At 38.2% G+C, this 27,729-nt stretch overlaps 1 protein-coding gene across 1 annotated transcript in view; it reads right to left on the reverse strand.

Annotated features, from left to right (window-relative positions):
* Positions 1-22,600, reverse strand: part of LOC121329351 (ephrin type-A receptor 8-like) — a 160,756-nt gene extending 138,156 nt beyond the window's left edge. Inside the window, exon 1 of the mRNA XM_041274920.1 lies at positions 22,420-22,600. Coding sequence (XP_041130854.1) covers positions 22,420-22,504 — 85 coding nt within the window. The 5' untranslated portion in view covers positions 22,505-22,600. The remainder of the gene's footprint in view (positions 1-22,419) is intronic.
* Between the last annotated feature and the right edge of the window lie 5,129 nt (positions 22,601-27,729).

Consider the following 27,729-nt stretch of genomic DNA (forward strand, 5'->3'; position numbering starts at 1 on the left):
ACGAGATCGGCTGGATTTGGTCGGTCGTTTGGCCCAAGACAACCTCAGATCGGCTCAGCACCGACAACAGCAGCATTACAACAAAAATGCACGGATTCGAACCTTTCGACCAGGGGACAAGGTAATGCTGCTACTTCCCTCATCTGAATCGAAACTGTGTGCTAAATGGCAGGGGCCGTATGAGGTGATTCGGGCTATAGGGAAAGTAAATTATGAAATTAGACAGCCCGATCACCGAAATGAACGTGAAATTTATCATGTCAATTTGTTAAAGCCCTGGCAGGCAAGGGAGGTCTTATTTATAGCCCCAGGCAATATGGAGGATGATTTAGGTCCCTGTCCAGAGACCCCGAGCACAAGAGCGATTTCTATGGGGGAACAATTGGTTCCGGATCAGCAAAGAGAGCTGCGTAAGCTTATTGAGGAGTTCAGCGATGTTTTTTCTGACGTGCCCGGCAGGACAAACTTAGTTGAATATGACATTATCTCTCCACCAGGTGTCACAGTGCGAGAGAGACCGTACCGGATCCCGGAAAGTCGACGAAGTGGCGTTCGCAAAGAGGTATGGGATATGCTCGAGCTTGGGGTGATTGAACCTTCCAGGAGCGAGTGGTGCAGTCCGATCGTCACAGTGGCTAAGAAAGACGGCACCAACCGCTTCTGTGTGGATTTCAGAAAGGTGAACGCTATTGCTAAGTTCGATGCATATCCCATGCCTCAGGTCGACGAACTTTTAGACAGACTGGGAAAAGCGAGGTTTATTTCCACTCTGGACCTGACGAAGGGATACTGGCAAATCCCTTTAACCCACAGCTCCAGAGAGAAAACCGCATTTTCAACACCAGAAGGGCTGTTCCACTTTAAAACCATGCCGTTTCACAAAGGTACTCTGTGATAGAAAAAGAATGCCTGGCAGTAAAATGGGCGGTGGAGTCCTTAAAATACTATCTTCTGGGACGACCCTTTGCACTCATCACAGATCACGCCCCTTTAAAGTGGTTAGACACAATGAAGGATTCAAACGCTAGGATTACGCGGTGGTACCTCGCGCTCCAACCCTTCGCCTTTCAAATAAGGCATCGTGCAGGTAAGTTACATCAAAACGCTGATTTTCTTTTCCCGGGAGGGAGGGGAAAAGGAGGGGTTAGAGGTTTCCGAGTGTTCCTTCGGCTCCACTCTGAGGGGTGGGATATGTGATGAGTCAAAGGGGTTTCGGTCTGCAATTCAGCCTCCCAACAGTAGAAGGCATCAAACCAACTCGGGACTTCCCTTACCAAGGTCTTGTGACCATGACAAAAGTCATCTTTTTGAGGGGCGGCACCTTGGTGAGGGGCGGAAGTACGAGTATGTAAATTCCAGCCACTGGAGTCAAGTGAAGTTAAGGATACCTGTCAGTCTGGGATTGGTGATCCACTGACTACCGGGGAGGGGTTTGCATACTAAAGGGAATGTGTTACTGTGTTCGGGGTTGGTCCTGAGGAATAGAGGCGGGGAAAAAAAGGCTGGAGGGAAGTACGTGCGGGGTGGACTGTGTTATTTACTTTTAATTACGGACAGAGGCCTTACTAACTTTGCTCTTTTCTATTTTTATTCCTTTTTGTTTCATTTTTGGATTGAGCAGATCACAAAGAGGATTAAGAGGCTTCCGTTCCTTTATTTTTGATTACTCCAGCACTCCCTCCCTCACATCCTTCTTTATTGTTTTTTTTCTTTTCCGTGTAATATTAAATACTGTCTGGAAAATCCATTTTTACTCACACGCCTCACAGGTGGTCTTCAAATTGAAAGGGAAAGTTGTGACAGGAAATTGGTAGACCGTGAAAAAAGTAGCTACCGCATTTAGAGCACATGCGCGAATTTCTGAAATTAAAGTATTAGTCTGTGATCACCATCTTTGTTTTAAATTTCTTACCATAAAGTTGTTAAACATAGCTAACTGTTTTACATTTTTCAAAATGTTGTCAGAATCTTTATTAAAGCTACATTCTACTTGGAAAATATTTAAATAATGAATGCTACAGTTTTTGTAATAGCGCTTTTTTATTTGACATACCGTTAAATTAATTAGTATAAGAGACTGTATTTTTTAAACATGCATGCAAAATAAATAAAACCACGTTTCATCTGCAGTGCTACTCACCCCTGCTAAATTATTATGACCTGAACCCTAATCACAGTTAGTACAGCTCTTATAAACGGCTACCATAGAAAAATGCATTGCAAACCTAACGCTGCATATTGAAGTGGTGAGGTATGGGACAGCATATTAAAACATTGTAAATTCCCAGGATAACTACTTGAAAACTGCAAATTTACTGTGGTAACTTACTATAAGGGAGCCCACATAGGAACAACATTTTTGAAGCAAAAAGTACATGTTGGTCAAGAAGTGATTTCAAATATATATTTGATTGATCGCCTGAAGATAAAAATAAATTAAACAGGAATTTACTTTACGTCTATTGAGATTTTTTTTTCAAACAAAAAGTACATTTCGGTCCTGTAACTTTCATTGAATTTCAAACAAACCCTCCCTTTAATTTCAGAAATCCATAAGTGCGCAGTATAGGAGTTATCTACTTTTTTCACATTCTACGAATTTCCTGTGATAACATTATTCCTTATGATACAACAGTCTACAGAGCTACATAACGCTCGGCATATCGGACAGACAGGAAGGCTGCTTCATGGTTCAATATATTGACTGTTTTATGTATTAGACTATTCTCACAAATCTATAAAGAACAAGGCCTGACTGATCAAGTTTCCAATTTCAAGACGCATTAATATCCAATAACAGTATAATAGAAAAAAATATATATTTTAAATTCCATTGTGTGTTTTTTTTTTTGTTATCATTGTTGTTTAAAACCACAGCCAGCCCCTCCCATTGTATTAGAAGCCCCCTCAATTAAAATGTTTAGAATTGCAAATGATGCTACTTAAGCCAGGCGACAGCATGATTAACCATAAGGATATTTATTAAGGGACTACTGGCCCAGGGTCTCGCTTTTCAACCTGAAAGGACCTCCAACAGCTGCCACAGGTAAACCAAGGCTGTGGAGCTCTTGACCTCCAAAGGACTTCACGACAGAAGGACGTTAGCAGAAGCAAGCTTTGAAACAATTAGAATAAACCAATGAGGGAAGGAGAGGGGCTGTAAGCTCCCCTCTAGAAAAAGGCAGGCCTTTCATTTAATTTACAGCACTACAGCAACATAAAAAAACTGTTTATTAAATTGTTTGGTTGTAACTTATAGGTTTTAAAATATTTATATCCCTTATACCAATTGCAAATACATATTCCATAATTTATTCTGTGTTGTATATTTCGTTACTTAATGTATAAAGCAGTCCAGAAATGCTTTTCATTTTTTTCTGGTAATGTTAACAGGTTTAATTCACTATTAGAAAGTTAAAAACTAAACATTTGTGGTGGAGAACATCCCATGACACACCCACTGTTAAAAGTCATTGTAGTAAATGCCTGTCAATCTGAGCAGTGTGGAAAGCCAGTGCCCATATCTGTACTCATATCCCAGGGTAGGGGTACACAACATACAGCCCACAAGCCAGATACAGTGTGCTACCTCCTTTAATCTGGCCTGTAATCATTTTAGAATGATGCATTAAAACCAGCCTGCAGAATATATTACACTTTCTGTAGTTCTGTAACTACTCAATGCAGCCAGGTTCTCTATCATAATACAAAACACGAAATACAATGCCCTCTGGTGTTTAAAAAACTACATCGATTCTGTATACCAAAATGTGCGCCTCGTTCATATTGACGCTCTTTGGGGGCGTCCTAGTGAGAGTCTCAGAAGCTGGAATTTGTTTCTTCCAGACAAAAACAAAAAGCAAAACACAAGTAAAAAAAAAAAAAAAAAAAAAACTGAGCTGATCTGAAAGAAGAAAGGATTTGTTTTGGACACTATATACTGGGTGAGTGAATTCACAAATATGACAGATACTGGGAAAAAGACGTGTGCACTGGCAGTTTAACCCAGAGTGGACAGAAAAATACTTTTTTTGTTGAATTAAGGCTGGGTGTCTAGACTTGTCTTGCCTGCTTGAATACAATTTCCGAAAATACAAAGACTTTCTGGGAGAATTGAGAGCTAAAAAAAAAATATAGAAAATCTCAGAATGCAGTTATTAGCCCAGCAAGGTGTTTTTCAACAGAAACACAAGGAACCTGAACCTGCTACGATAACAAGCTTCAAGGTTGCTCTGCTCATTGCAAAATCAGGACACCCCTTCACAGATGGATATTTTGTACAAGAATGTCTGATGGAAATATATGCTGCCGTTTGCAAAGAAATGCCTTTCCAGAATGACCATGCAACGACGTATCATAGACATATCTGACAATAGCTAGAAAGCATATTTAATGATTTTGTGTACTTCTCAGCCACTCTTGGTGAAAGCACCGATGCCAGTGACAATGCACAACTTTTAATTTTCCTTCGTAGATTAACGAGAACATTTGAAGTCCTCCAGCAGCTGGCATCCCTTGCATCTCTGCGTGGCAGAACCACAGGCTCTGACATTTTTTATGCATTTAAAACAGCAGTAGAACAATTCCGTTTGCCCTGGGGTAAGCAGATGGGGGTGACTACCAATGGTGTGCCGGCTGTGACAGGTGCAAGTTCAGAGTTCCTTGGCTGTTTAAAGAAGCACATCGATGAAAGAGCTGTTAAAGCAGTACCATTGCATAATACACCAGGAGGCTTTATGTGCAAAATATTTGACATTTAAAGAGGTCATGGACTTTGGTGTGTCAACAGTTAACTTAATTCGTGCACGTTTTTTAAATCACTGTGCATTTCAGTCATTTTTGGAAAATACAAGTGCCATTTACGGTGACCTCAGATGGCTTAGCCATGGCAACGTCTAAAGCGATTCTTTATGCTGAGAAATGAAATAGAAACGTTTCTGCAAAAGAAGGGACGGGACACCTCCGTTATGGAAGACAGTGACTGGATTGCTGATCTTGCTTTTTAACTGATATTACAGGCCATCTTAATGGCTTAAGCCTGAAGCTACAAGGCAGTCAACATCTTATTTCTGATTTGTTTGAGGCTGTTTTTGCTTTTGAAATTACGTTAAAGCTGTTCACAAATCAGCTTGAAAAAGGGCTGCTGACACACTAAGCAAGTCAAGAGCCTTTCCACATACAAATGGAATCACCACGTAATTGTACTGACACAACTGCAGGAAGATTTGAGCAGTTCAGGAGTGAGCGAGCCTCGTTTAAACTCTTTTCAGATCCTTTCTCAGTTGATGCTGAAAGTGTCCCTGATGAACAATAAGTGGTAGTCATTGACTTGCAGTGTTCCAGTCCGCTGAAGAACAAGTATAGGCCTGTTCTTGTATCGTGCCACTGTTGGAATTCTTCTGATCTTTGGATCATGATCAGTTTCCCAATCTCTGCAGAGAGGCTTTAAAGTTGGTCTTCTTGCTTATATCTGTGAGCAGGTGTTCTTCATTATGAAGCTGAATAAGTCACACCAGAGAACAAGACTGATGGATGATAACCTGTATGCTGTGCTTAGAGTAGCCACCACTTCACTATCGCCCAACATCCAAAAACTGGTGTCCCAGAAACACTAAAACATCTCCCACTGAAATGTTTACTAATCAGAAAGGGAGAGTACTAAAAAGCTTATTATTGTGTTTAGATACCAGGGCTTAAAACAAATTCATACACTATGCAATTGTGACAGAGAAAGAATTAATCTTGGTTATAAATCTCCCTCCCGACCTGTGAGGGCACTGTGCAAAGGGAACAGAGTGCTCTGGACTGGATGGTCTGACAATTCATTCATAGAGAAAGGTGGGAGTCGGCCATCTAGAAAGGTGGCGAGCCACGGTACACCAAGTCTTCGCCCCAGAAGGGAAGCGATGTGGCAACTACAGATTGGAGGAGAAACGATTGCACTCGCTAACCAAGGGGGCGTGACTGACGGTACAAAAGGGGACATGGCAAGGTGATCTGTTCCTTTTGTTATGGTTAAGAGAGAACCGCTGAAAGGAGAACTATAATTGTACCTTGAGTGTTTATTTGTTTTGTCGTGTCTAATTATACTTGTTTGTTTATTAGATGGCCAACACGTACTGGGAGCTGTCGCTTAAGGCCAGCACCTACCTGAACAACACTTCACAACTGTACACAAATAAATTGTACTTCACCACTTGCACGTTAGCACTCACTCTGTACTTGGGATCGTGTGTGTGTCTTTGTGTGTGTCACACTGTGTTTGTTATTTCAGGACTGTAAACCCTTCCTTTGGAACAGTGCAATACACATTGCTGGGTACTGCCTAGGGTTATTCTTTGTGGTCACCGGGATTATAAAATAAACGTGTATAGATCGTGAACTTTGTTATCTGTCTTCTGTTTTGTAATCACATCACCTCTACACCTGTGCACTGCAAACCACCTTGCCTCAGCAATACATGGGAATCATTTAAAATGTATTGGTAATATTCTTTACCACATGAATTTCAGCCCTTGGCGAGTTGGCTTTCTCCATATCTAGCCCCTCACAAAATATAACTGTGCACCCCTGTCCTAGAGCTATACACCGCCTGCCAGAATGATTAATCTTTGGCCTGGTTTTAGGGAGTGTGAATCAAACAGATTTCCCAGGACCTTCCCAATTTTCAGCATTATCTTGTATAATGCCAGCCCTGCCCACTCATACAATCCACTGTGGTACAGATTGATCTAATCATTATTTGACCTGGGACTTTGTGTGCTGCACAGATAAACACTGCAATATCAGAGCTACTGCCACCGAGTTAAAAGGGGAAGCTTTTTCTCTCTGGTGGCACCGACACAATATCATCCATTGGAATAGGAGAGGGAAATAACAAGGGACACTTTTAACCTTCAGGAATGCCCACATAATTCATCAAAATGTTAGAAACCCCCAACAGGCAATAGAAACATTCCTTTCGACATAGCCAAATCTGCAGATGGTTTAGAAATGCACTTAAGCAAAACATATTACAGAATTAGCTGTAGGCTAACTGCAATTGGGTATCGGATCTGTTAAATTGCTGCTCTTCTGTTGTATCACATTGATGTTTTGTTTGTTTCAGGACCAAAAATCTGGCCTTCTGTTTACAGTTAAAAACCACAACACAGATGTCATAAGCTGTCAGTTGTAAAACCAAATGCTCTGCTATGTGTTTTTAGAACGTTTTGTCAAAGACGGTATTTAATTTTGATTAATTCAATCAAGCTTGCAGTTCACAAAACATCTGTCAACCATTTAAAACAGCGTTTACAGTTGCTTATTCTCATTTTACAAAGCACTGTTGATCTTTAGAAATAATTTATAAACGCCCTTCTGAAAACAGTCCTTGTGTGAATAAGGTCCATGTTTATTGAAAATTAATTGCAGCTGCTTCTTTTTATCCAGAACACAATGTACATCCAGTTTAAACTAAAATATATAATACAGCAGTAAAACCAGTGTTCTAGCCTGAGAATACATGCTCAGAGATCTCCATTAGTAGGAATAGAAATGCACACAGCCTTCTGAATTTCACTGTTTTTTAAAGATGAAATGGATTTTTGTTAAGATCTGAAATGCTGATTACATTTGGAAATGCATATTAATTTCTGAAAATGTGGTCAAACATTATGCAGATAAACACATCATAGTGTCTAGTTATTTTACCTCTGATTTTTCTCCCCAATTTAGAATGTCCCAAAATAAGTATAAATTAACAAATAAAAACATCAGTAACTTCTAATCAAATGACAAACTAAAGCCGAAACAAATCAGCTTGATGCAGGAATACAAATTGTGCCCAGGAGGAAGAAAGCTGATCTGGGCAGAGTGTGGAAGAGTCTGCATCCCCTGGAGGTTTTCACAGTGGTGTGAGGGAGACGGAAGGCATCTGAAGCTATTATTAGCCATGCAATAATACACGCTGAGGACATCAGAGGCAGCGATCTGATTACCTAAATCGCGTGACAAAATCAGACCCAATTAGCACAGGGGTTTAAAGTCCTCAAATCATCAGAGAAAGGCCCATGTGTTCTGTTCATATGTTTAAGGTTTTTATGCTGCTCCTTGAGGGTAGTGTAAGACATCACGAAGTCTGTGCTGATGGATGTACTGCTGTTGCTAAGTTGCTGGGGTTCACAAAACTCCACAGCACCACTCCTCTCAATCTTAAGGTGTTAAAAAAATTGTTTTTTTATATATATATATATATATATATATATATATATATATATATATATATATATATATATATATATATATTATGACAAATGTATCATTCAAGTACTATTATAAACTGTACTTAATACTGAAAGATCATCGTCTGTTTTCAAAGACTCTGATTAGCACTCACCTAACGCTGAGTTTGGTGCTGCTAGATAGAAATTTTTCTAAAGAATAAGTCTCTAGAAGGTGGAAAATATTGCTATAAGTTACGGCCACAAATGTAAAAAAATGTACCTAACCATATAGTATATTTGCAGAAATGGACTGGTCTATTGCCACAAACATTTCTTCATGTGCATTGAATCTTATGTAGGGACATGTGTGCAATCTTTCTAATTTAAGGTAATTTTTCCTACTTTGCATCTGTCCTTTGTAATAATGAGTGCTAAATTTATTATTCCGTATTTGTTATGAGATGTGATACATATTAAAAGATTGTTTAAAGAAGACACTGTATGAAAAGAAATACTTTAAATTAGCAAAATTGTTACATATTGTGGGATTCAGTACACATGGAAAAAACGACGCCTCAACAGGCAACATTTCTGCAAATGAACCTTAACGTAGTTCCAATAAAGGCAAATAGACTTCCATAGTAAATAGATCATTTTTCGGTCGTCACTTTGAGGCAAAACACCCATCTTGACCTTTGTCCTTCATAGTGGGCTTTACCATGTTACAGTGGGGGTTTGTGGTCTCACAACCCCACACAAAAACACCCCTGCATACATAAGTCATTCTGGCTCTAACACTGCAACAAAACATCTGCTATTTAACTGAATAAAAGACCTGAAGAGCTATGATGAACTGCTCTTGGATACAGAGATCAGGTATTACACAATCCATTAAGGAATTGTTGTATTCTCAGTAGCTGCTGTTAGCTTGTTTTACCAGAGACACAGTTGCATGACTCATTGACATAGTAAACCGGTGGTTCCTGGTGGTATTATTGGATACACCTATCGGCCTCACGGTTGCTTATGCCAATTTAACAACTGGGGAAATCGGATTTAAAACAATAATTTTGCCCTAAAAGGTATACTTGGCTGATATTCATGAAATTAGAAACACTAAAAGTAATATAATAATCCCATGACAAATATTTGACATGATCAATGTCTTCATTGTTGTAATGAGTGTTGACTCATTTATATCACTGGGTGATATGGACTCCACTCGATTGGTAAATACTCTTAATGGTCCCTTCAAGAGGAATGTGTGCACTCTGATTCTGCACGTATTAGACGTTACTTTGCAAAGATGTGAATTGTGCTAGCTACAGGGGGTCAAGTAGACAAGGAGCAAAGGCAAACTTGATAAACTTAAGAAGAAAAAAGAGGAGAGCATGGAGAATTATACAGTCAAATTCTTGCACACAACCGGTGGAGGCAAACCAGAGATCGTGAGATGTTCTGAGATTTCATGATGATAAGAAATTACCAGGCAACCTATCAAACCAGCAGTGGTCAGTTAATGAGGTGCATAAAGCGTGAAGAAGGAATCCCAAGTGTGCTTTGTAACTGAGAGAAGGAAACCTGAGCCATATTTTGAACATGAGCTTCCTGGTAACATCAGAGTCTAATTTGACACCCGGGTTTCCAGCACCTGATCTGGTGTTCATTCCCTGATGAGCAGTGTAATAGCAGACGTTGCTTCTGCTGTAGTCTAAGTCAAAACTACCGAGGCAACAGCTTGATTAAAGAGCTTCAAATAACATTTTCATTTTTGTATTTCTTTTACATGTTTAATGATGTTTGCAGTTATTCTCTGAGTGGTTCTGGGTTATGTTGCTCTGAATCATTATTGGTTCTATTGAGCAGAGTTATTGTTATTTATTTATTTATTTATTTTAATTCAGAGTGCCCAGTTATTTTCTCACAATCCTCCAAATCACGACCAACTGACCTGACCTGCTCTTTATATTTTATTGTCCAATTGTTTCCGAAGTTCACTTAGACTCAGATGTCAATGTGTGGCACTTCTCCACTCAGGCTGGCTATTCCCCAGGTCTCTACAGCTCAGGTATCTGAAGTTTCAGTGGACATCCTCCAACCCACGACCAAGACAATTTTAAATTATATATTTAAAGTTTTTTTGAACAAAGAATGTTGCGTTGTTCTACAATTCAAAGTCCACACCCCCTTCAAAATTTTCACCTTTTGTTGCCTTATAACCAGAATTAAAATACATTAAAATAGTTTTGTTTGTTTTTTTCATTTATCTACACATCCTACCCCACAACTTCCAAGTGAAAAAAAATATTCTAGAAATTTGTAGAAAATTAATATAAAAATAAAAGCTGAAATAGCTTGGTTGGATAAATGTCCACCCCCCCTTGTAAATGCAATCCTAAATTAACTCAGGTGTAACCAATCGCCTTCAAAATCACTCACACCAAATTAAGTGGCCTCTACCTGTGTTAAATTGTAGTGAGTCACGTGATTTCAGGATAAATTCAGCAGTTCCTGTAGGTTCCCTTTGCTGGGTAGTGCATTTCAAAGCAAAGACTCAACCATGAGCACCAAGGCGCTTTCAAAAGAACTCCAAGAAAAGGTTTTTGAAAGGCACAGACAAGGGGATGGGTATAAAAAAATATCAAAGGCCTTGAATCTATATATATTGTGAGTAGGGAGAGGGTTAATTCCTTCCTGCTAAAAAGTAAACATGTGCAAATGCACATTTGTTGTTTTGTTTAATTGTTTTATTAGTAATTATCCCCTGCATCTGGCTATCATTGTAAATTAGAGCCAGGTGCAGTCTGTTCAGGGCTGCTGTGTGGCGAGCCAGCTTGTGCACAAGCGTAGTGAGAAAAAGGTACTGTGTGAACCTTTTATGGTTTTATTTGTATTTATTTTATATTTTGATACTGGTAAGCAGCTTAGCTGCCCAGTTGGTTACTTTAGTGTTTTGTTTTTGAAAAGTTTAGTTAGTGCTGCAGAGTGAGCTAGATTTTTGTTTCTGTTTTATTTCTTTTGTTATTTTAAAAAAAAGTGCGCAACGCTGCTAAAACTATGTTCCTGTGTCGGGTCAGTGGTTTTTAAAGGGGTAACGAAGCTGAGTGAGTGAAGCTTGGTTACTATATATATATATATATATATATATATATATATATATATATATATATATATATATATATATATAGTGCTCTCTTACAGTAAGTTTTACACATTTTTATTGCTATACATTATAAATGTATTTATTTTTCAAAAGGGAAGTCTTAAACTGTTTATTTTGTACATTTTGATGTTCGGGGTATAGAATATAGCCTTTATGATTTGAGTAAGTGGAGAGGCAGAGGTTGCAACACAGTTCCCTGTGGTTTACACTTACAAGCAAATCGTAATGAATTGTATGAAGGCACGAAAGGAAAACATTCATAAGGTACCACAGGCCATTTCAATGTGTTAAATATTTGATTATACACTCTGAGTTATTTATTTTCAGTGGCAAGGTCTTGACTGACAGTGCTCTATATCACTGTAGATCAAAGGGTATTGTACTATATTCTTCGAAGGAGCCACATTGGAGAGCAGCACTGAAGACTGAGCCTCCGAGGGCCATAATGAAAGCAGTGATAATGGAAGCTTCTGCACTGTGCCCTCAAAGCATATCTCAAGCCTGCCCTGGATGGAGCACCTTGGGGTGAAGAAACATTTCCCTTTTGATCTAAGCAAGGTTTTTAGAGGTGAAAGTGCAATACTTACGCCACCCTGCCCCATTTGTAGACCTGTATCTTGAAATGACATGTTTACTATAATGTGTTTTATTTTAAAACGGCACCTATGAGGTCTGTGTAGCGAATAGAAGTGAAAGGGTCTATAAGATGAGCATTTTGATCAAAAATGAAATATTTACTCTTAATGTTTTTACCTTTTTTTGATCTGCCAATAATGTGTGCATTGGCACATTCTTATTTCCATGTTTATCAAATCTTATTTGGGCCGTTTTGTGATTTTTTTTTTTTTCCATTTGAAGGTAATTCTGCATTTTCACCTATTGTGCCCTCTTCAGATAGTTTAAGTGTTCAGTGTAAAGTATTAACAGGTGCTATTGCTTAAAGATGGCGCTGACATTACAAGCAATGGCTTATAGATCTGTCCACTTTGTATATTTTCCGGATTCAATGAAACTTCATTGTTCATCCTCTCTATACACCATGTTATAATACAAATCATGTGTTGCCGATCAGCAATATATTACTGTTGCCACAAATAAGATATTGTAAGTACACAGCAATGATCATTTTAGGTAAGGTAGACATTTCATCCACTAAATATTGGGTTTACTGAAAATGTTACATTTTGTTCAATAAACAAGGCTTTTAAGAGATTATTTTCAATTTTATCACCTAACCCCAACTATAGGGGAATCTGCGACCTGCGCTCCACCAAAACTGTTTCAAACCCAGTGCCTATAAGCGTGGGTGCTGTTTATTGTGAAGTGTCTGGTTAAACATTTAGTCTTGTTCTTGTTTGTGATTAAATAAAAGTGGGCGCATCAGCGCTGAACTCCAGGTTTGCGTCTGGGTTTACTATTTGAAGAGTGCAGACCAGCCTTGACCGGGACACTACGACACACTTATCTTCTAGACCCTTGTCCTTTTTAGAATGATTTAATTAGCCACAACCTCTTTAAATGAATGCTGTTTTGCTCTATTAGGTTATGATAAACACTTATATGCATATTGACCTTTTGTTTCTTTTTAGTTCCAGAATGTTTTATTAATTGAGGTTTAGCTGGCTTTGTGAATACTCCTTTATGTGAGTAAAATACAGGTGAGATTCTATTGCTGTATGTAACAGGCAGTGCTGCACTGGTTATTGTCACAGATGGTGCGTGTGGGTGGTGATGTCGGGTTCAGGAAGAAGCACACAGGCAGGCAGTACTGGGGTTGAAACTGAGACGCAGTGGCTGCACTCAGTGTTAGATTGCATGAAACAAATAAAAGAGTTATACAAAAACAGCAACCTGCATTGAGGCCAAAATAAACACACAAACAAAACGCAACACTTAAACAAACAGTGGACTAACAGACAAACAAACACGGTGAGTCAAAACAAACAAGTACCCTGCTGGTCCTTCCAGCACAAAACAGCAATTGTTTATTATTATTATATCAATCATTCAACTTGAAATCTCGGTGCATATGCACGTGAACTAATTTGTCCACATTCTTGTGCTCACATACAAATAGCCCTGTTAATCAGCACATTAAGTGATTGTGCCATCCTCGTGTCTAAATACAATGAGATATTTTAAATCACTTGTTCTACACAGACTCATTTATATCCCATGCACCAACATCTAAACACCAACATTAACACACCACATGCAACACATAATACAAAATACACACCAGGGCAGAGCACTCTGCCACAGTTAGCCACACAAGATCACCAACATTAACATTTGTAGAATCATGGGAATTGTTTAACAGGAATATATGTTTGTATCTGCATTAGAAATGAAGGTTATTACGAGGCTATATTGTCAAGCTTTAAATGAACCATGTTGTTGATTGCTGTACCAAGACTGTCTTAAGTTTCTAAAATAAACCCCTTTTACGGACTTGGCTCTGTGAAAAATGTACATAAACAACAAACAAACTTAGATTTGCTGTTGGTTTCCAAAGCCACAAGAGAGAGTAAGAGGAAGCTGTATAAATTCAAAAAGCTGAACATTTAATTAAAATGGTTGTGGTATAAATAGATGAACTCATACACAGTGAAAGTATAGGGTTCTGGTGACTCAAAAGATTTACTGAAAGGCAAGAAATGCAATAAAAAAGCAAAGACATAGCAGTGGCTGAAAAGACAAGACACGGAGACCACATTAAAAAACTAATAAAAACCATGAGAAGAACGCTTATTCTGTTATTTTAAGAATCAATCTCATTAAGCATTAGAACTCTGATGGGATTACCATCTGTTAGAATACAGACAAGGTCAATGACCCAAAGACCAAGTCAGTGCCCATAATTACAAACCTGTTGCCTGTTATTTTGTCATTGAAATCTCCAGAATTATTTCCCATTTCACTGTTTTGCTTTCTTAAACATTTCGCTTGTTTTAAAAGAGACAATCTGTCTCAAGCTGGCAGAGAGGTCGCTTGGAAGCCAAGATCATTCGCCTTCATCGAGGTGGAACTATCGCTGTAGAACAGTTGCTTTTTGTTTTTTTGCTTTTTTATGGTGATGTGCGCTTCAACAAGAGATGGAAACTGTCAGGTTCACAAAGCTGAAAATTAAAAAAAAAAAATGGATTTGAATCACATCACAGCAGGCTTCCACAGTCTTCAAGCTGATTGGCTGATGGTTCGGAATAATTCATGTTTCTTTAACTCATTTAATCAAGCCTACAATGTTTAGTAGCATATGTTTGATGTTAGTACTGTTTAATTACAAGAATGATTTATTTACCAACTATGTTTATAAATACAATGTTTTTGTCGATCATTGTAACCGTGCTGCCAAATAAAAAACATTATTTCTTTAAAACTATCAAGGGACTTTAGGTAATCTGGGGTTGCATTACTAGAGCTCCCATGTTTGAATCCTCAATAGAGTCAGGGTCTTTAAACACTGAAAGCAGCCCGGTAACACTGTCTGGTAATTATTAGAATACATCACTTTTACATTGTGACTTAATAATGGCAACCATGTACTAGCAAACCCTGTCACAGTCTGTCATCAGTAGACATTTGCAAATGGTATAAAGGTTGAGTATTTTAAAATGGTTCCTTGCATGTGTTTGCCTGTGTGTGTGTGTGTGTGTGTGTGTGTGTGTGTGTGTGTGGTGTAGGTAGTGGAGTTGTTTGCCCTGCATGGCTTTTGATTTTAGGTGCAACGATGCATTTAAGAATCATCTGGCTCTTACTGCTTTTTAGGAACCAGTTGCTCAAAACATGCTCATTGAAAATTCATAGTTATATCGGCTGGGATGGGCTCTTAACTCAGGAGCTAAAGACTTATTCAGTAAGTTCCCCGGTCTCAGTCACGCGCGTGCACACACACAGTGAAAGGAAGGCCACCTTTCCTGCTGATGAGGTTAATGACTTCCCGTCAGCTAATCTGAGTTCAGAACCCGCTGTCTTCTGTAGAAGACAGGGGAAGGGCCACTGGGGACACTGGAGATACTCTGAATCTCCAAGTGTCTGCTGCTGCTCTGAAGCCATGTTTTGATTTATTAAAAGACCTTTTCACCAGTCACCTCGCTCACTTGGGCATGTAGCAGCTGACAAAAAACAAAACAAAACAAAAAAAAAACAGATACATATTATTTAAAATATTCCAAATTAAAATCTATTTAATACAGGACTGTCCGACCCTTCTTGCACATTTCACTTTTTTTTTCATTGCTTTATATGGGGAAAAAAATTACACCCTCATTTGAGATTATCATGCATTTGCGTTTTCTATAGGTCCTCATATAAAAGACTAGAAAAGATTTTAATTTTTTTTTCATCTGTCCCCATATGAATTTGCCATGCATGAAAGGGTTAAAGAGGTTTACCAATGAGCAGGAGAGCCACAGAATATGCCAAGAGCCATACTATATATATATATATATATATATATATATATATATATATATATATATATATATATATATAGATATATTACTAACGTGGGAGAATAAAGAAAGACTAACATGCAATAATTTTAGTTTACTAAAACGAAATAGTGTAGATGGCTGAAATGCAGCAAAGACCATTTTAAAAAGATAGAAAACAATAGATAAGGTTTAACCAGACTACACAAAGACACAGCTTCAGTATGTTTGCACTCATTGACTGTACTTGCTTCTGCCAAAGACTGACGATTGCCCTTGGAGTCTTTTAATGTGAAAATTCAATTCTGAATCAAGAGAGCCACCATTTGACTGTCTATTATTTTAATATTCTGAGTAATCATTTGTCAGTTCCATTACACATGTATTTATTTAATATACCGTATTAAAAATATTATCACTCCCAGTTAAAACATTCAGACATCCAGAACTGTGTACCCTCACTTAAGGCAGCTGCTGCCTGTAGATGTCTGTTCCATTGCCGCTTTGCTTGCAGTATTGTCTGTTCTGTGTCTTTCAAATTAGACCGTGAAAACAGAACTTCAGACCACGGCACGGACACTGTACACTAACCAGTGCTCGTCGGTATTCTTTCCACAATGAAAACATTGGTTTTGGGGGCTGTTGAATCATTAGGTCTTTGAACAACAACAACATGGCTTCTCGTATCATTTTTATACTGATGATGCTCAGATCTTCCTCTCCTTTTCCCCCTCTGACCCTGACGTTTCCTCCTGTATCTCTACCTGCCTCTCGGCCATCTCCATCTGGATGCACTCGTATCATCTCAAACTCAACCTCTCCAAATTATTCCTCCTGGCTCCACCATCGCTGCTTGCATCTAATTCAAAACTCTTATACTGGCTTATCGCTGTCTTGACATTTCTGCTCCCTCTTATCTCCAGACTATCATTTCTCTCTATACCCCCTCTCGCCCCCTCCTCTTCTTCACCACTGGCAGATTAGCTGTACCCCCCTCCGCTCCCCCACTCTCAGAACCCGCTACTTCTCCACCCTTGCCACTCAGTGGTGGAACGACCTACCCACGGTTATCAGGACTGCTCAGTTCCTGACCACCTTCCGGCGCCTCGTCAAGACACACCTGTTCAAACAGCATCTGTAAACCTCACAACTCTCGACTATACTGGACTAGGTGGCACCCAATTGTACCAGTGCTTGCATCAGCTTGTACCTGCACTGAACTGCTCCATACCTTGTCGTATTCTACTACTGCTCTTAATTATAACTACTTCCTGTATTAGGTTCTGCTCTTACAGGCAGAGTAAGAGTAAGTTTTTTATTTATTATTTGAAATCATTCTCATCCATTTATCGTACTTACTACATGCTCTTACTGGACTATACTCGTGTAAGCAAATATTTTTACTAGAAGTTAACTGCTCTTAGTCAAACTCAAAGTCAAACAAACACTTAAATGTCATTATTTACTGTATTCTTTATTTCTGCTTATTTGAATTTGATCTTATTTGCTTCTGATTTTATTTTACTGTATAACTGCTCTTATCTATAATATTCTGTAATGTGACACTTTATAATGTGAAACTTTGTACTGTGATATTTTGTAACAATTGTATGGCCCTAGATAAGGGTGTCTTCTAATAAATAAATAAATAGATAAATAAATAAATAATTTACATTTCTGTAGCATCTTTCATCACAAGAATGCCAAAGAGCTTCACACACAAAAAAATTAACAATTAAACCATTACATTAAAAACAGTCTAATACAGAATTTGATAAACTCTAACATAAAAAAAAGCTAGAAATAGAACAATCAAAAGAGTCAAACTAAAATGTAATAAAAATGTAATAAAAAAAACATGAATGCTTACTTTACTTTTACAACAAAGAACAGACAAAAAAAATTGATTCTGAGTAAATACTTGAGTCAATAAAAAATATATGTTAAATTATGTAACTATATATTATGGACCATAAAACGAAACCATTAACACATTTCCAAACATAAAAAAACAGATATATTGAATATATTCTAAGTTATGTGTAGTGTTTTTTAGCCCTTTTCATCCCTGCCTGATTGCCACAGTAATACATGCTTGCTGTTTCCCATGAATGATGTAGTGTTTCTAACCATCCCAGTCTTGGGTATTAGGGTCTATTTCAACATCTCCCTATATTTGGTTTTGATATGAGCATTGTATCAGATGCTTTACAATATAACTGTCCTGCCAGTGTTCATGGTATGCAGAACTATTTTTTTTTTCACTTTGACTCCTGGGAGTAGTTGGTAAGTGTTTAGAAATATATTATTCGTAAACGCTGATAGACTGCAGAGCACTCAGTTCAAACAGGTGTCATGCTCCCCCTCACAGCTCAATCCTCACCTGAAACACTCAGACACTCCATCCTGGGAATCTCTCACGCAATTAGGCTGTCGTTTGGTAATTTTATAATGTGGACTAATAATCACTATGGCTTAGCTATGATCACCAAATTCATTTTGTTTGTCTTTTAAACAAATCTACAAATGAAAAGTGCAAAATGAATTAAAAGCTTCCAAAACTTGGAATGAGAATGTCCATTCTGAATTCCATTACTCCTCTTTTGAAGTTCATAGTTAACCTGAACCAATACTTTACAGAAACCAGGACCAGGGGACACCGTTGAAAATTAAGTTGAGATAGACTTAGGACAAAGGGAAGTTGACTCTTCTTCACACAGTGGTGAGGGGATGAAATGGGTTACCTAGTAGTGTTATGAGGTAGAAACACTTTGATCTTTTAAGACCCCACTTGACTAGGTTCTGAGCTCAATCAGCATATAGGAACCAGATGAGCTTAGCTGGGCCGAATGGCCTCCTCTTGACTGTAAATGTATAAATAAAGAAGATCTTTTCTACTAAATGCCCAACCTTTTTTTATTGAGTGTGCAGTGCATATTCTGGTTTTTGAGCTCAGCAGGCAGCTGGACAGCATAACAAACTGCACACAACGTGATCATGCCTTGCATATCTCAACCTGCACACAATCTGATCATGCCTTGTATATCTCAACCTGCACACAATGTGACAATGCCTTGTATATCTCAAGCTGCACACAATGTGATCATGCCTTGTATATCTCAACCTGCACACAATGTGATCATGCCTTGTATATCTCAACCTGCACACAATGTGATCGTGCCTTTACCAAGTAAAGGACTTGACAACCCCTGCCCAGCCCTATTACAGTTAACAATCAAGAAATTTATTTAGGTTAGCGGTGCAGAAAATAAGAGCTGGGTTGAGCAATTAATACATGGAGCTTCATGAAAGCACTATTTTGTATTTCTTTCCCAGCTGTGATTTCTGATGCAGGGTTCATGAAGGATATCTTTATCATACTGCCCTATAAAACTATTATTTTAGTTTCTGTGTGGTTTTATATTTGTGTTCTCAGTTTATTATTTCACTACGCCATTGATTTATAGAGAAATCATATTATTGCATTGTGCTTAGTGCCTGGCATCAGTGGGTGGACATTAGTTTTAATTCATGCAGATTTAGCAAAAGACTGGCATTAAATCAACCCAGAAATGCAATTTCATTCCACTCTTCACCCTTTAAATGCACATCTAAGAGCTTAATATGCAGTCTATGGGTTTTCCAACTTTTAAATCAGGATGTATATACAGTAAATTGCAATTTATTTCCATTATTGGAACATCCTGATCATACTGTATGAATAGTCTGTGTTGTATATGTATGTTCTCTGTGTGAGTTGTTACAAGCACACATATACAAAGAAACTGCTTGACTCTCAGCACAATGCCCTACAGGCTGAATTTATATTAAAATAGAAGCATCTTGGGTTTACACTGAACATCTGTGCCAAGGAAATTGCTAGTAACCCTCCTTGAACTCTGCTTGGTCAAGCCTAATTACCGAGTGAACCCAGGCTCTCCTGCCATCGCGATGATACCTCTATATAAACTCCAGGAATATTATGCAATTATGTACTTTAATTATTTTTGATCTCCTGGGGGAGAAAAACACTTTGCTAGAATTCTTTTCATGTTTTATTTTGACAAATCAGAGAGGTAGGCTGTCAAGCACTGTCACAATATTGGTAAAGCCACATGCAGTAATAGATTTCAAAAGTGCTTGCATTAGTTTAACTGCGATATGTGTTCTATCACTTCGAGGGAGATATAACATTTTTAATCTATTTAAACATACACATTTAATTACTAAATCTATACAGTATTTGGAAAGATGGGTACATTAGTATATTTAATTAAACAGACAGCCAGAAATACCATTCAGTACTTCTATTACTAAATATAATATCTCAACTTAAAAAATAAAGAGGAAAAATGAGAGGTAAATGTAATTTGTATCAGTACAGACAATGATTTACGTTATTATTTTTTTCAACCACAATTGTTCTCTGAGTATTTTTCATAGCATTGGACACTTTAATTTGATATAAATGTGTATGCTCCCAGATGTGTATATGTGTATAAGAAGCGAGTTGTATAACTACAGAGGCAGGGTTAGCAGTTCCCCCAATTAGTTAATAAACCTTCTATTCAATAAATATCAACCACAAGTTTAAAGATATTGATATCCATGTACGCATATATCATTTACGATCAGGATGTTCTGGTTGTGTTACGTTTTTGATTTACTCTTAATAAAAAAGGATTGATTTTGAGTTTCAGAAATGGGTTTAATAGGCTTTAAAATCTGAATTTTAAAATCGGATTCTCTTTAATGAAAAACATCAAAAGCATCTTAAAATACTCCATTTAGTACACATATTACAAAAAAGATAATTGTTGAAGAAAGTAGAAAGTATTCCCAAAATTATAATAGCTACACAATATTAATAAAATACTCAGGTAGATTCACACAATTTTCTATTTAAATTGGAACAACATTTTTAAACTTCCATTTGAGGGGATAGAAATGGGGCTTTAAATGGGACTTAACACTAAACAAGAGCCCCTATTTACAATCAACTCTAAACAAGAGCCCCTATTTACAATCGACTCTAAACAAGAACCCCTATTTACAATCAACTCTAAACAAGAGCCCCTATTTACAATCAACTCTAAACAAGAGCCCCTATTTACAATCGACTATAAAACAAAAGCCCCTATTTACAATCGACTCTAAACAAGAACCCCTATTTGCAGTCGACTCTAAACAAGAGCCCCTATTTATCAACTATAAACAAGAGCCCCTATTTACAATCGACTCTAAACAAGAACCCCTATTTGCAGTCGACTCTAAACAAGAGCCCCTATTTACAATCTACTATAAACAAGAACCCCTATTTACAATCGACTCTAAACAAGAGCCCCTATTTACAATCAACTCAACAAGAGCCCATATTTACAATCTATTCTATTAAAACTCTTAATAAAATTTTAAAAATACTTCTAGTAATTATGAAGTATGAAGTTTATTTATTTTTAAAAAAAATAGTTTCACAGAAATCTCGCTTTTTCACAGCACCGATCGCGTTCGTTACATTCCATATTACACAGACACACTTTCTGCACTGTACCCAATAGACAGTGTAAGCTCCCACGGTGGGATGTTTACTGTCATGGAAATTATGAATGCTTATTGTTTATTATCAAAAAATCACAGAACCAGCATGTGCAGTAAAAGGTATTCCACATTAAAGGGAAAGTTGTTTTCTCTTGATTAGCTAACCCTGTCCATGGAGTGGCCAGCGCTAACCAAATCGCGCCAGTGTCCAGCCTTTGCTCTGTTTAAAATCCCAGCATGGGGATATGAAGGATGCAACACTCCTGAGTGTGCATACTGTGCTCCTATGCGTTTGTATCATTGTATCAATATAGGTATTAATAATGATAAAAGTTGAAGAAGCTTGCAATGGCTCCTTACTTACTGTTGCCATCACTAATTGAGGTACCCTGGTACCCAAGCCTTATTTTACTACAAACCACGACTCCCTTTGAAGTGAAAACACCTGGCTGCTCACTCAAGACCAAGTGACATTATTCAGTATTAGACAGGTGTGCTACAAAAAATCTATTTGAAATGTCCTGTGACAGATACATAAGAGAAAAAAGTCATGATGCTACTAGCTTACTTCATTATTTACTGGCATGTGTATTTTCTCATAAAGAGAAGCAATAAACCAAAACTTTGACATTGTCTTCCACTAAAACCAGACAGAATCACTAGGCGCTCAAAATACAAAATACAAAAACAGTTTATTTAACAAACTAAAATTTAGACCACTGGCTAAAATGCTCCAAAAAATAAAGTGTGCATAACAAGAAATGAAAAGTATCTTAATCACTATACATAGCCATGAAGGCTACAAGATCTGCTAAATTCCTTTAAATTCTGTTGTCCCCAACATTTATTTCCATATGCTCAGCTACAGTTGTGTAGTTAACATTTGCAGGGAACTTTGCTAGTCTTTACTGAGTACTATACAGTACGTCCAGCATCTGAAACACATACACTACAGTACATCTGCGGGCAGTTTCAAGAGCAGCAAGCACTACGCTGTGCAGTTTGCCATCCAGTTTTAACCTAATTCTACTGAAATGTAGTGGCACAATAGCCCTAATCCACACTGTCTATACTGGCTTACCTTCATTGTTTGTAGCTTCAGTGCATGGAGCTTTAAAGTTGATAGTCCACAGGAAGCAAGCATACAGCCCTAATCCCCAAGCCATTGTTTAAACAACACCCTGTGCAGTGGGCTATCTCTCTGTGTACAAACAGAGCCTGCTGGAAGACGAACTCTAAGCACATTCAATAGACTTTAAACTGACTGCACTTAGACACACACAAACACACACGGCACAGGGGAGTGGACAGGCTGCCTGTCACAATGTACCCACCAATTAGAACAAAGACTTTGTACTTCCACAAACCAAACACTGTGTTTCCAACCAAACATTCTTTTAACACTATTCATTCCAGAGTCTGCTAAAGTCTGCCAGGGTACTAGCGTTTGCATTTAGGAACATTTCTTTTCAGGATTTACTTAGAACATATTCTGTAGTTCATCTATCTGAAGTGATGGAAATACTGCAGAAACCACTAACACAACATACCCATAATTGTATATTGATTCACTTGATCTAAAGCAATTTGACAAAAAAAAAAAAAATGTTTACAAGCTTCCTGAAGCAGTGTTTAAAATCAATGAGCACATAAATAATGACAGATCATAAATCATATACTATTAAAATAAACTAAACAGTAAATATGCAATTACTGTGGGAATTTAAATAGAATTGATATAATATACTGTACAGTAACACTATAATGAATATGAAACAGTTCAAGCTGCTTTTGGTCCGCCCAGATATAATGCAACAGTGTTCAAAGGCTGTACATATTTTGTGTGTGTGTGTGTGTGTGTGTGTGTGTGTATATATATATATATATATATATATATATATATATATAGCTACATTATATTATAGCAGGCAAGTATTTTATATGAAAACAGAAGAATAAAAGAATGTATACTGATATCCACAGTTATGTAATTTGGATTAAAAATAGAATATTGCATGTTTTAGAGAAATTTGTGTCTTATGAACGCTGCGTTCTCATCAGTGTGCAACCGGATGCAGTCTGCTTCTCCCTACAGGGGCAAGGTGTCCTGCTGCAGAGTAGAATAGCCCCCTCACTGGGGCAAGCTGCTCTGATAGCACATCATTGCCCTACTGGGAGCACAGCTGGCTCTATTATAGGAGTTTTGGAGTGGGGTGGGGGAGTAATAAGAGAGGAACTCTTGGAAATGCCATGCTTATTCTAGATATAGGGGGATTGGTAGAATGAAACTACGTGGTGACAAGTTCTGCTGTTTTCCTGCTGTTCTTATTTTATATCAAACAGCTGGAGTATTAAAGTGTTTGTATTGGTATTCTTTGTTCTCTCAAGGATATACAGTACATGGGGGGGGGGGCACTAGGAGAAAGCTGGACTTCACATGGCTTTGCAAACTGTTCTGCACGTGGTGCGTATGAACATTGCTGATCTACTACATGCAGATGGCTGGTGAGCCTCTGTGGTTCAATCTTAAAGGGTCTGTACTGTTACAATAAAGATAGTCATACAGGTCAGGCTTGCTCCACAATGGCCCCTGTCCCAATTCAGATATCCGATTATGCTATCTATTAAGCCAGTTGACTCTTTACACACAGGAGCTGGAGAGCGGATGTCAGTGAGCTACCAGCCTCTCGAGGACAAAGGCCAACCCTGCAGGTGTCTGCTTGAGTTCACAAGGTACCTGGCCAGCAGAGTCTGCCGTAGAGCAATGAGGAGTTTCATGGTTTTTCTAACACTCCTCACTCCTCAATGTCAGTGATGTGCACGCCTATCTTAGATTAACCATTGTCACTAAATACTAAAAAACCTGATTGGCTATAGTTACCTGTCAATCAGTATGGACAGACACCAAATCATGTTCTATTAGTTGCTGGAGTTAGTGGTGCACTAAGAAGCAAGAGAACAGGGTTAAGTTTCATTTTTGGATACAGGTCTGTCAATCAGTAAAGATTGGTCCCGAATTGAATGAAGACTAGCCGACCGAGAGGCTGGTGGGGTGGGCACCAATACACTGAGGCAAGCTGTATAGTAAGTGAAGAGCGATCCTGTGAGCTTGAACTTCAGCTAATATACAGCATTTTGAAGGCACAGAAGGCAGTGTCTATTTTTCAGTGATTTTACATGGTATGTTGACATGGCGCTAGTCAGTGATGCTTAGAAAATGTCTTTAATGTCAAGGAAAACTATAAGCACACACTAAAAGTAAGCTATTTGTATAATACAGTATCAGTTTACATATATTTCAAGAGATATGAGTATAGTGATTGAAAGTGCTTTATGAGGTCTTGTTATACTACAGCACAGTGCAAATCCATCTCCATCCTTGACCTGTGGCTTTCTTTTAAACATTTTTGGGGTTTTTAAAGAGCCTATATATTTACTGAATGTCTTTCAATATGGCATATTGTTGCATTCTAGATAGTGTAATTGATCAAAGATCTAGTCACAAGGGAGCACTGCCGCTGAAGCCTACAGTCCTCTACTGCTGCATACATGCATACATAAAAACACTGGAACAATCAAGAAAAACCTATTTGTGTGCATGGTATAGTGTTGCTTTCAGTGGTTTTTAATGAATATTTTTAGATGGTTAGCTTAAATGTGTTATTTTTGCATCATTGTACTAAATGTTATTTGAATCAATGACAGTGGTTTCCAAACAATGGCTTGATAGTAAGAGAAAACAGCAAGTGATAACCAGGAACAAGAGAATAAAATATAATATGAACACAGGACATAATTGCACTCTAACCCTAGAATCACTCACTGAAATGCAATTTAATTGCATGCATTTGCATAATGTTCTTTTTCCCCAGATAAAGGGGATTTCAAAATTGGCTCGATGTTATAATGAATGTTGTGAAAACGTTACGCAACTTATGAAATTTACAGAGGGGGCAGACCTGTGTCAGAGTTGCTGTAGTACTGAGATGCGTTCATTCTTCTCTGCAGTTCTCTGTAACAAGCTTTTGAGCTGAAGTGATAGCCCAGACAATTCTAAATTGCTAAAGACCAAGTGATTCTGTTACCTTTCAACATTGTTGGCTCCATATCTTTCTATAACACAGAGCAGATGGAGTTGAAAGGATTACACAACATTTCATTCTGACAAAATAAAAAGAATAAGCATTGGCTGCCTGGGGAGACTCCTAGGTAGATGATTGTCTGAACTATCCAGTGTAGTGCATCTCTTAACCTGCCCCTCTTCTCCCACAGCCTCCCTACATCCCCAGCCACTAAGAAGACACCGAGAGCTTCTACAGCTCATGAAATTAACTATGACCCACACAGTATTTGGTTCAGAATTTTAGTTTTTAAAAGTTTTTTTTTTTTTTCATTAGTGTGGTTGAGAGTTGATACACAGTTGTGAAGTTGCATGCAAGCAAAGAGAGGAGGTGTAAATGCCTTCCCTCTATCAGTAACTACAACTGAGCTTAGCACATCTCTGTCTCTCTCTCCTCAGCTCTAGCCACTAGGCTACACTGCCTGCTTCTTTTCTGCATGAAGGATTTATAACCTCTTTGGCTGGTGCTCCTCTTGGGTAGCTGTGGAATGCATAAAGTATTATATAATATTCTTCATATTAATATGAGCAATACAACCCAGTATATTATTATAAAACATTCTGCCTCTACCTGTGTTATCTGTAATCTCATTCATTGCAGCCTATTGACTTTGCTGAAGCATTATTTACGAGGCTAGGACTCCCTTGGGGGGATCAGATGTCAACTAGACTGACCTAAAGACATTTAGGGCAGGGCTCTGTTTCAAACACAGTGAAACCTCTGTCTAGGGCCAGCCCGGCATAAACACATGCTGTGTAAAATGACCACTTTCCAGACCCCACTGCTCATTGTAAACATGGATACATTATATCTATGTGGGTCACTACCTTATCAAAAGGCATGCAATAGACCAGGGATGGCGAACCTTTTTTAGCTGGAGTGCCAAAAGTTGGATTAAGTTTTTTTTTAATATACATCACTAAGTGCCAAGGGTGCCAATGATTCATTAGGGGTGTAAAAGGTTATGCAGCGGCTAAACGGTAACTTTTTAAAACAATATTTACTTCCCTTTTTTTTTGTAATTAAGTTTTTATTAAGCAAACATACCAAAAAAACAGCAATCCACAATACAAAATAATCAAGAACATTACATGAACTAGGACAGAACCCCTCCATCTGCCCTCATCCCCTCGCAACCTCCCCAAACCCTCAACCCCCCTCCCCCCTCTGTTGTCTGGAGAGCAGGTGTGAGGGAACAATATTTACATTCCTGTGACTAATGGGACTTCTGCTGCTGAATATCCACTGACATTTTTTCAACCCGTGGTTCAGTCAGTCATTTTTACAGCAACACATGCATCACTCATGTCATCTGTCAGCCTGTTGCGCATGTCTGATTTGATCAAATTCATGCCAGAAAAAAAGCTGCTCACAAAAATATGATGAGCCAAAAAAAGTTAGAAGTGATATTCCAAGAGTTTTCATTTCTTTGAAAGAATTTGGCAAATAATTCCAGACTTTTAATATCTCATTTTCTGCACTTTCTGCTTTTTCCCCCATCTACTCTGTCACACTCAATCTGCTGTAATGTTACATGCAGATCAGTGAATTTTCTTTTCCACACTGCACTTTCTTGAAATTCCAACAATCCCATTTCCAAACTTTCAAGTCCCAGCCATTCCAACTGGGAAATATTCAGCTGGTCAACATGGCTGTGTCAGGACTGCTCATGAAAGACAGTGTTGCCTCCATGTTGTGGAACTGAATAAACCTGGCTGCAAATGCTTCCCTAGAAGCCCCCACGATTTTGGAAAACTGGTGGTAAACTTCCTGCAGATTACTGGGACTGTCTGCAAAGTGTGCAGATTTCTGCAAATGTGTTTTCAGGTTTGGGAAGTATTTGAGCTGTCCACAGTCAATGTCTCTTTCAAACACCTCTAACTTTCTTTCAAAAGCCCTGATATCCCCAAACATGCTTTCAGCTGTTTTGCCAAAACCCTGCAATTTTTGGTTCATGTCATTAAAATGTTTGGTGAAGTCAGTGACAAACATAAGGGTGTTAAGCCACATAATATCAGTGAGTTGTGGATAGTTTTCCCCTTTTTCATCCATGAACAGCCTTATTTCATCTAAACAGGCCACAAATCTCTCTAGCACTCGTCCTCGGGTTAGCCACCTGACATTATTATACATCAATAACGTTGAGTACTGTGACTGAACCTCATCAAGAAGCATCTGGAATTGGCGGAAATTTAGAGCTCGAGCCATGATATAATTTACAATCTTTGCGACTATCTTAAGGATGTCATCCAGTTTCTTGCTGCAATCTC

This window comes from Polyodon spathula, chromosome 16 (genome assembly GCF_017654505.1).
Source record: "Polyodon spathula isolate WHYD16114869_AA chromosome 16, ASM1765450v1, whole genome shotgun sequence".
In the NCBI taxonomy this organism is placed as follows: Eukaryota; Metazoa; Chordata; class Actinopteri; order Acipenseriformes; family Polyodontidae; genus Polyodon; species Polyodon spathula.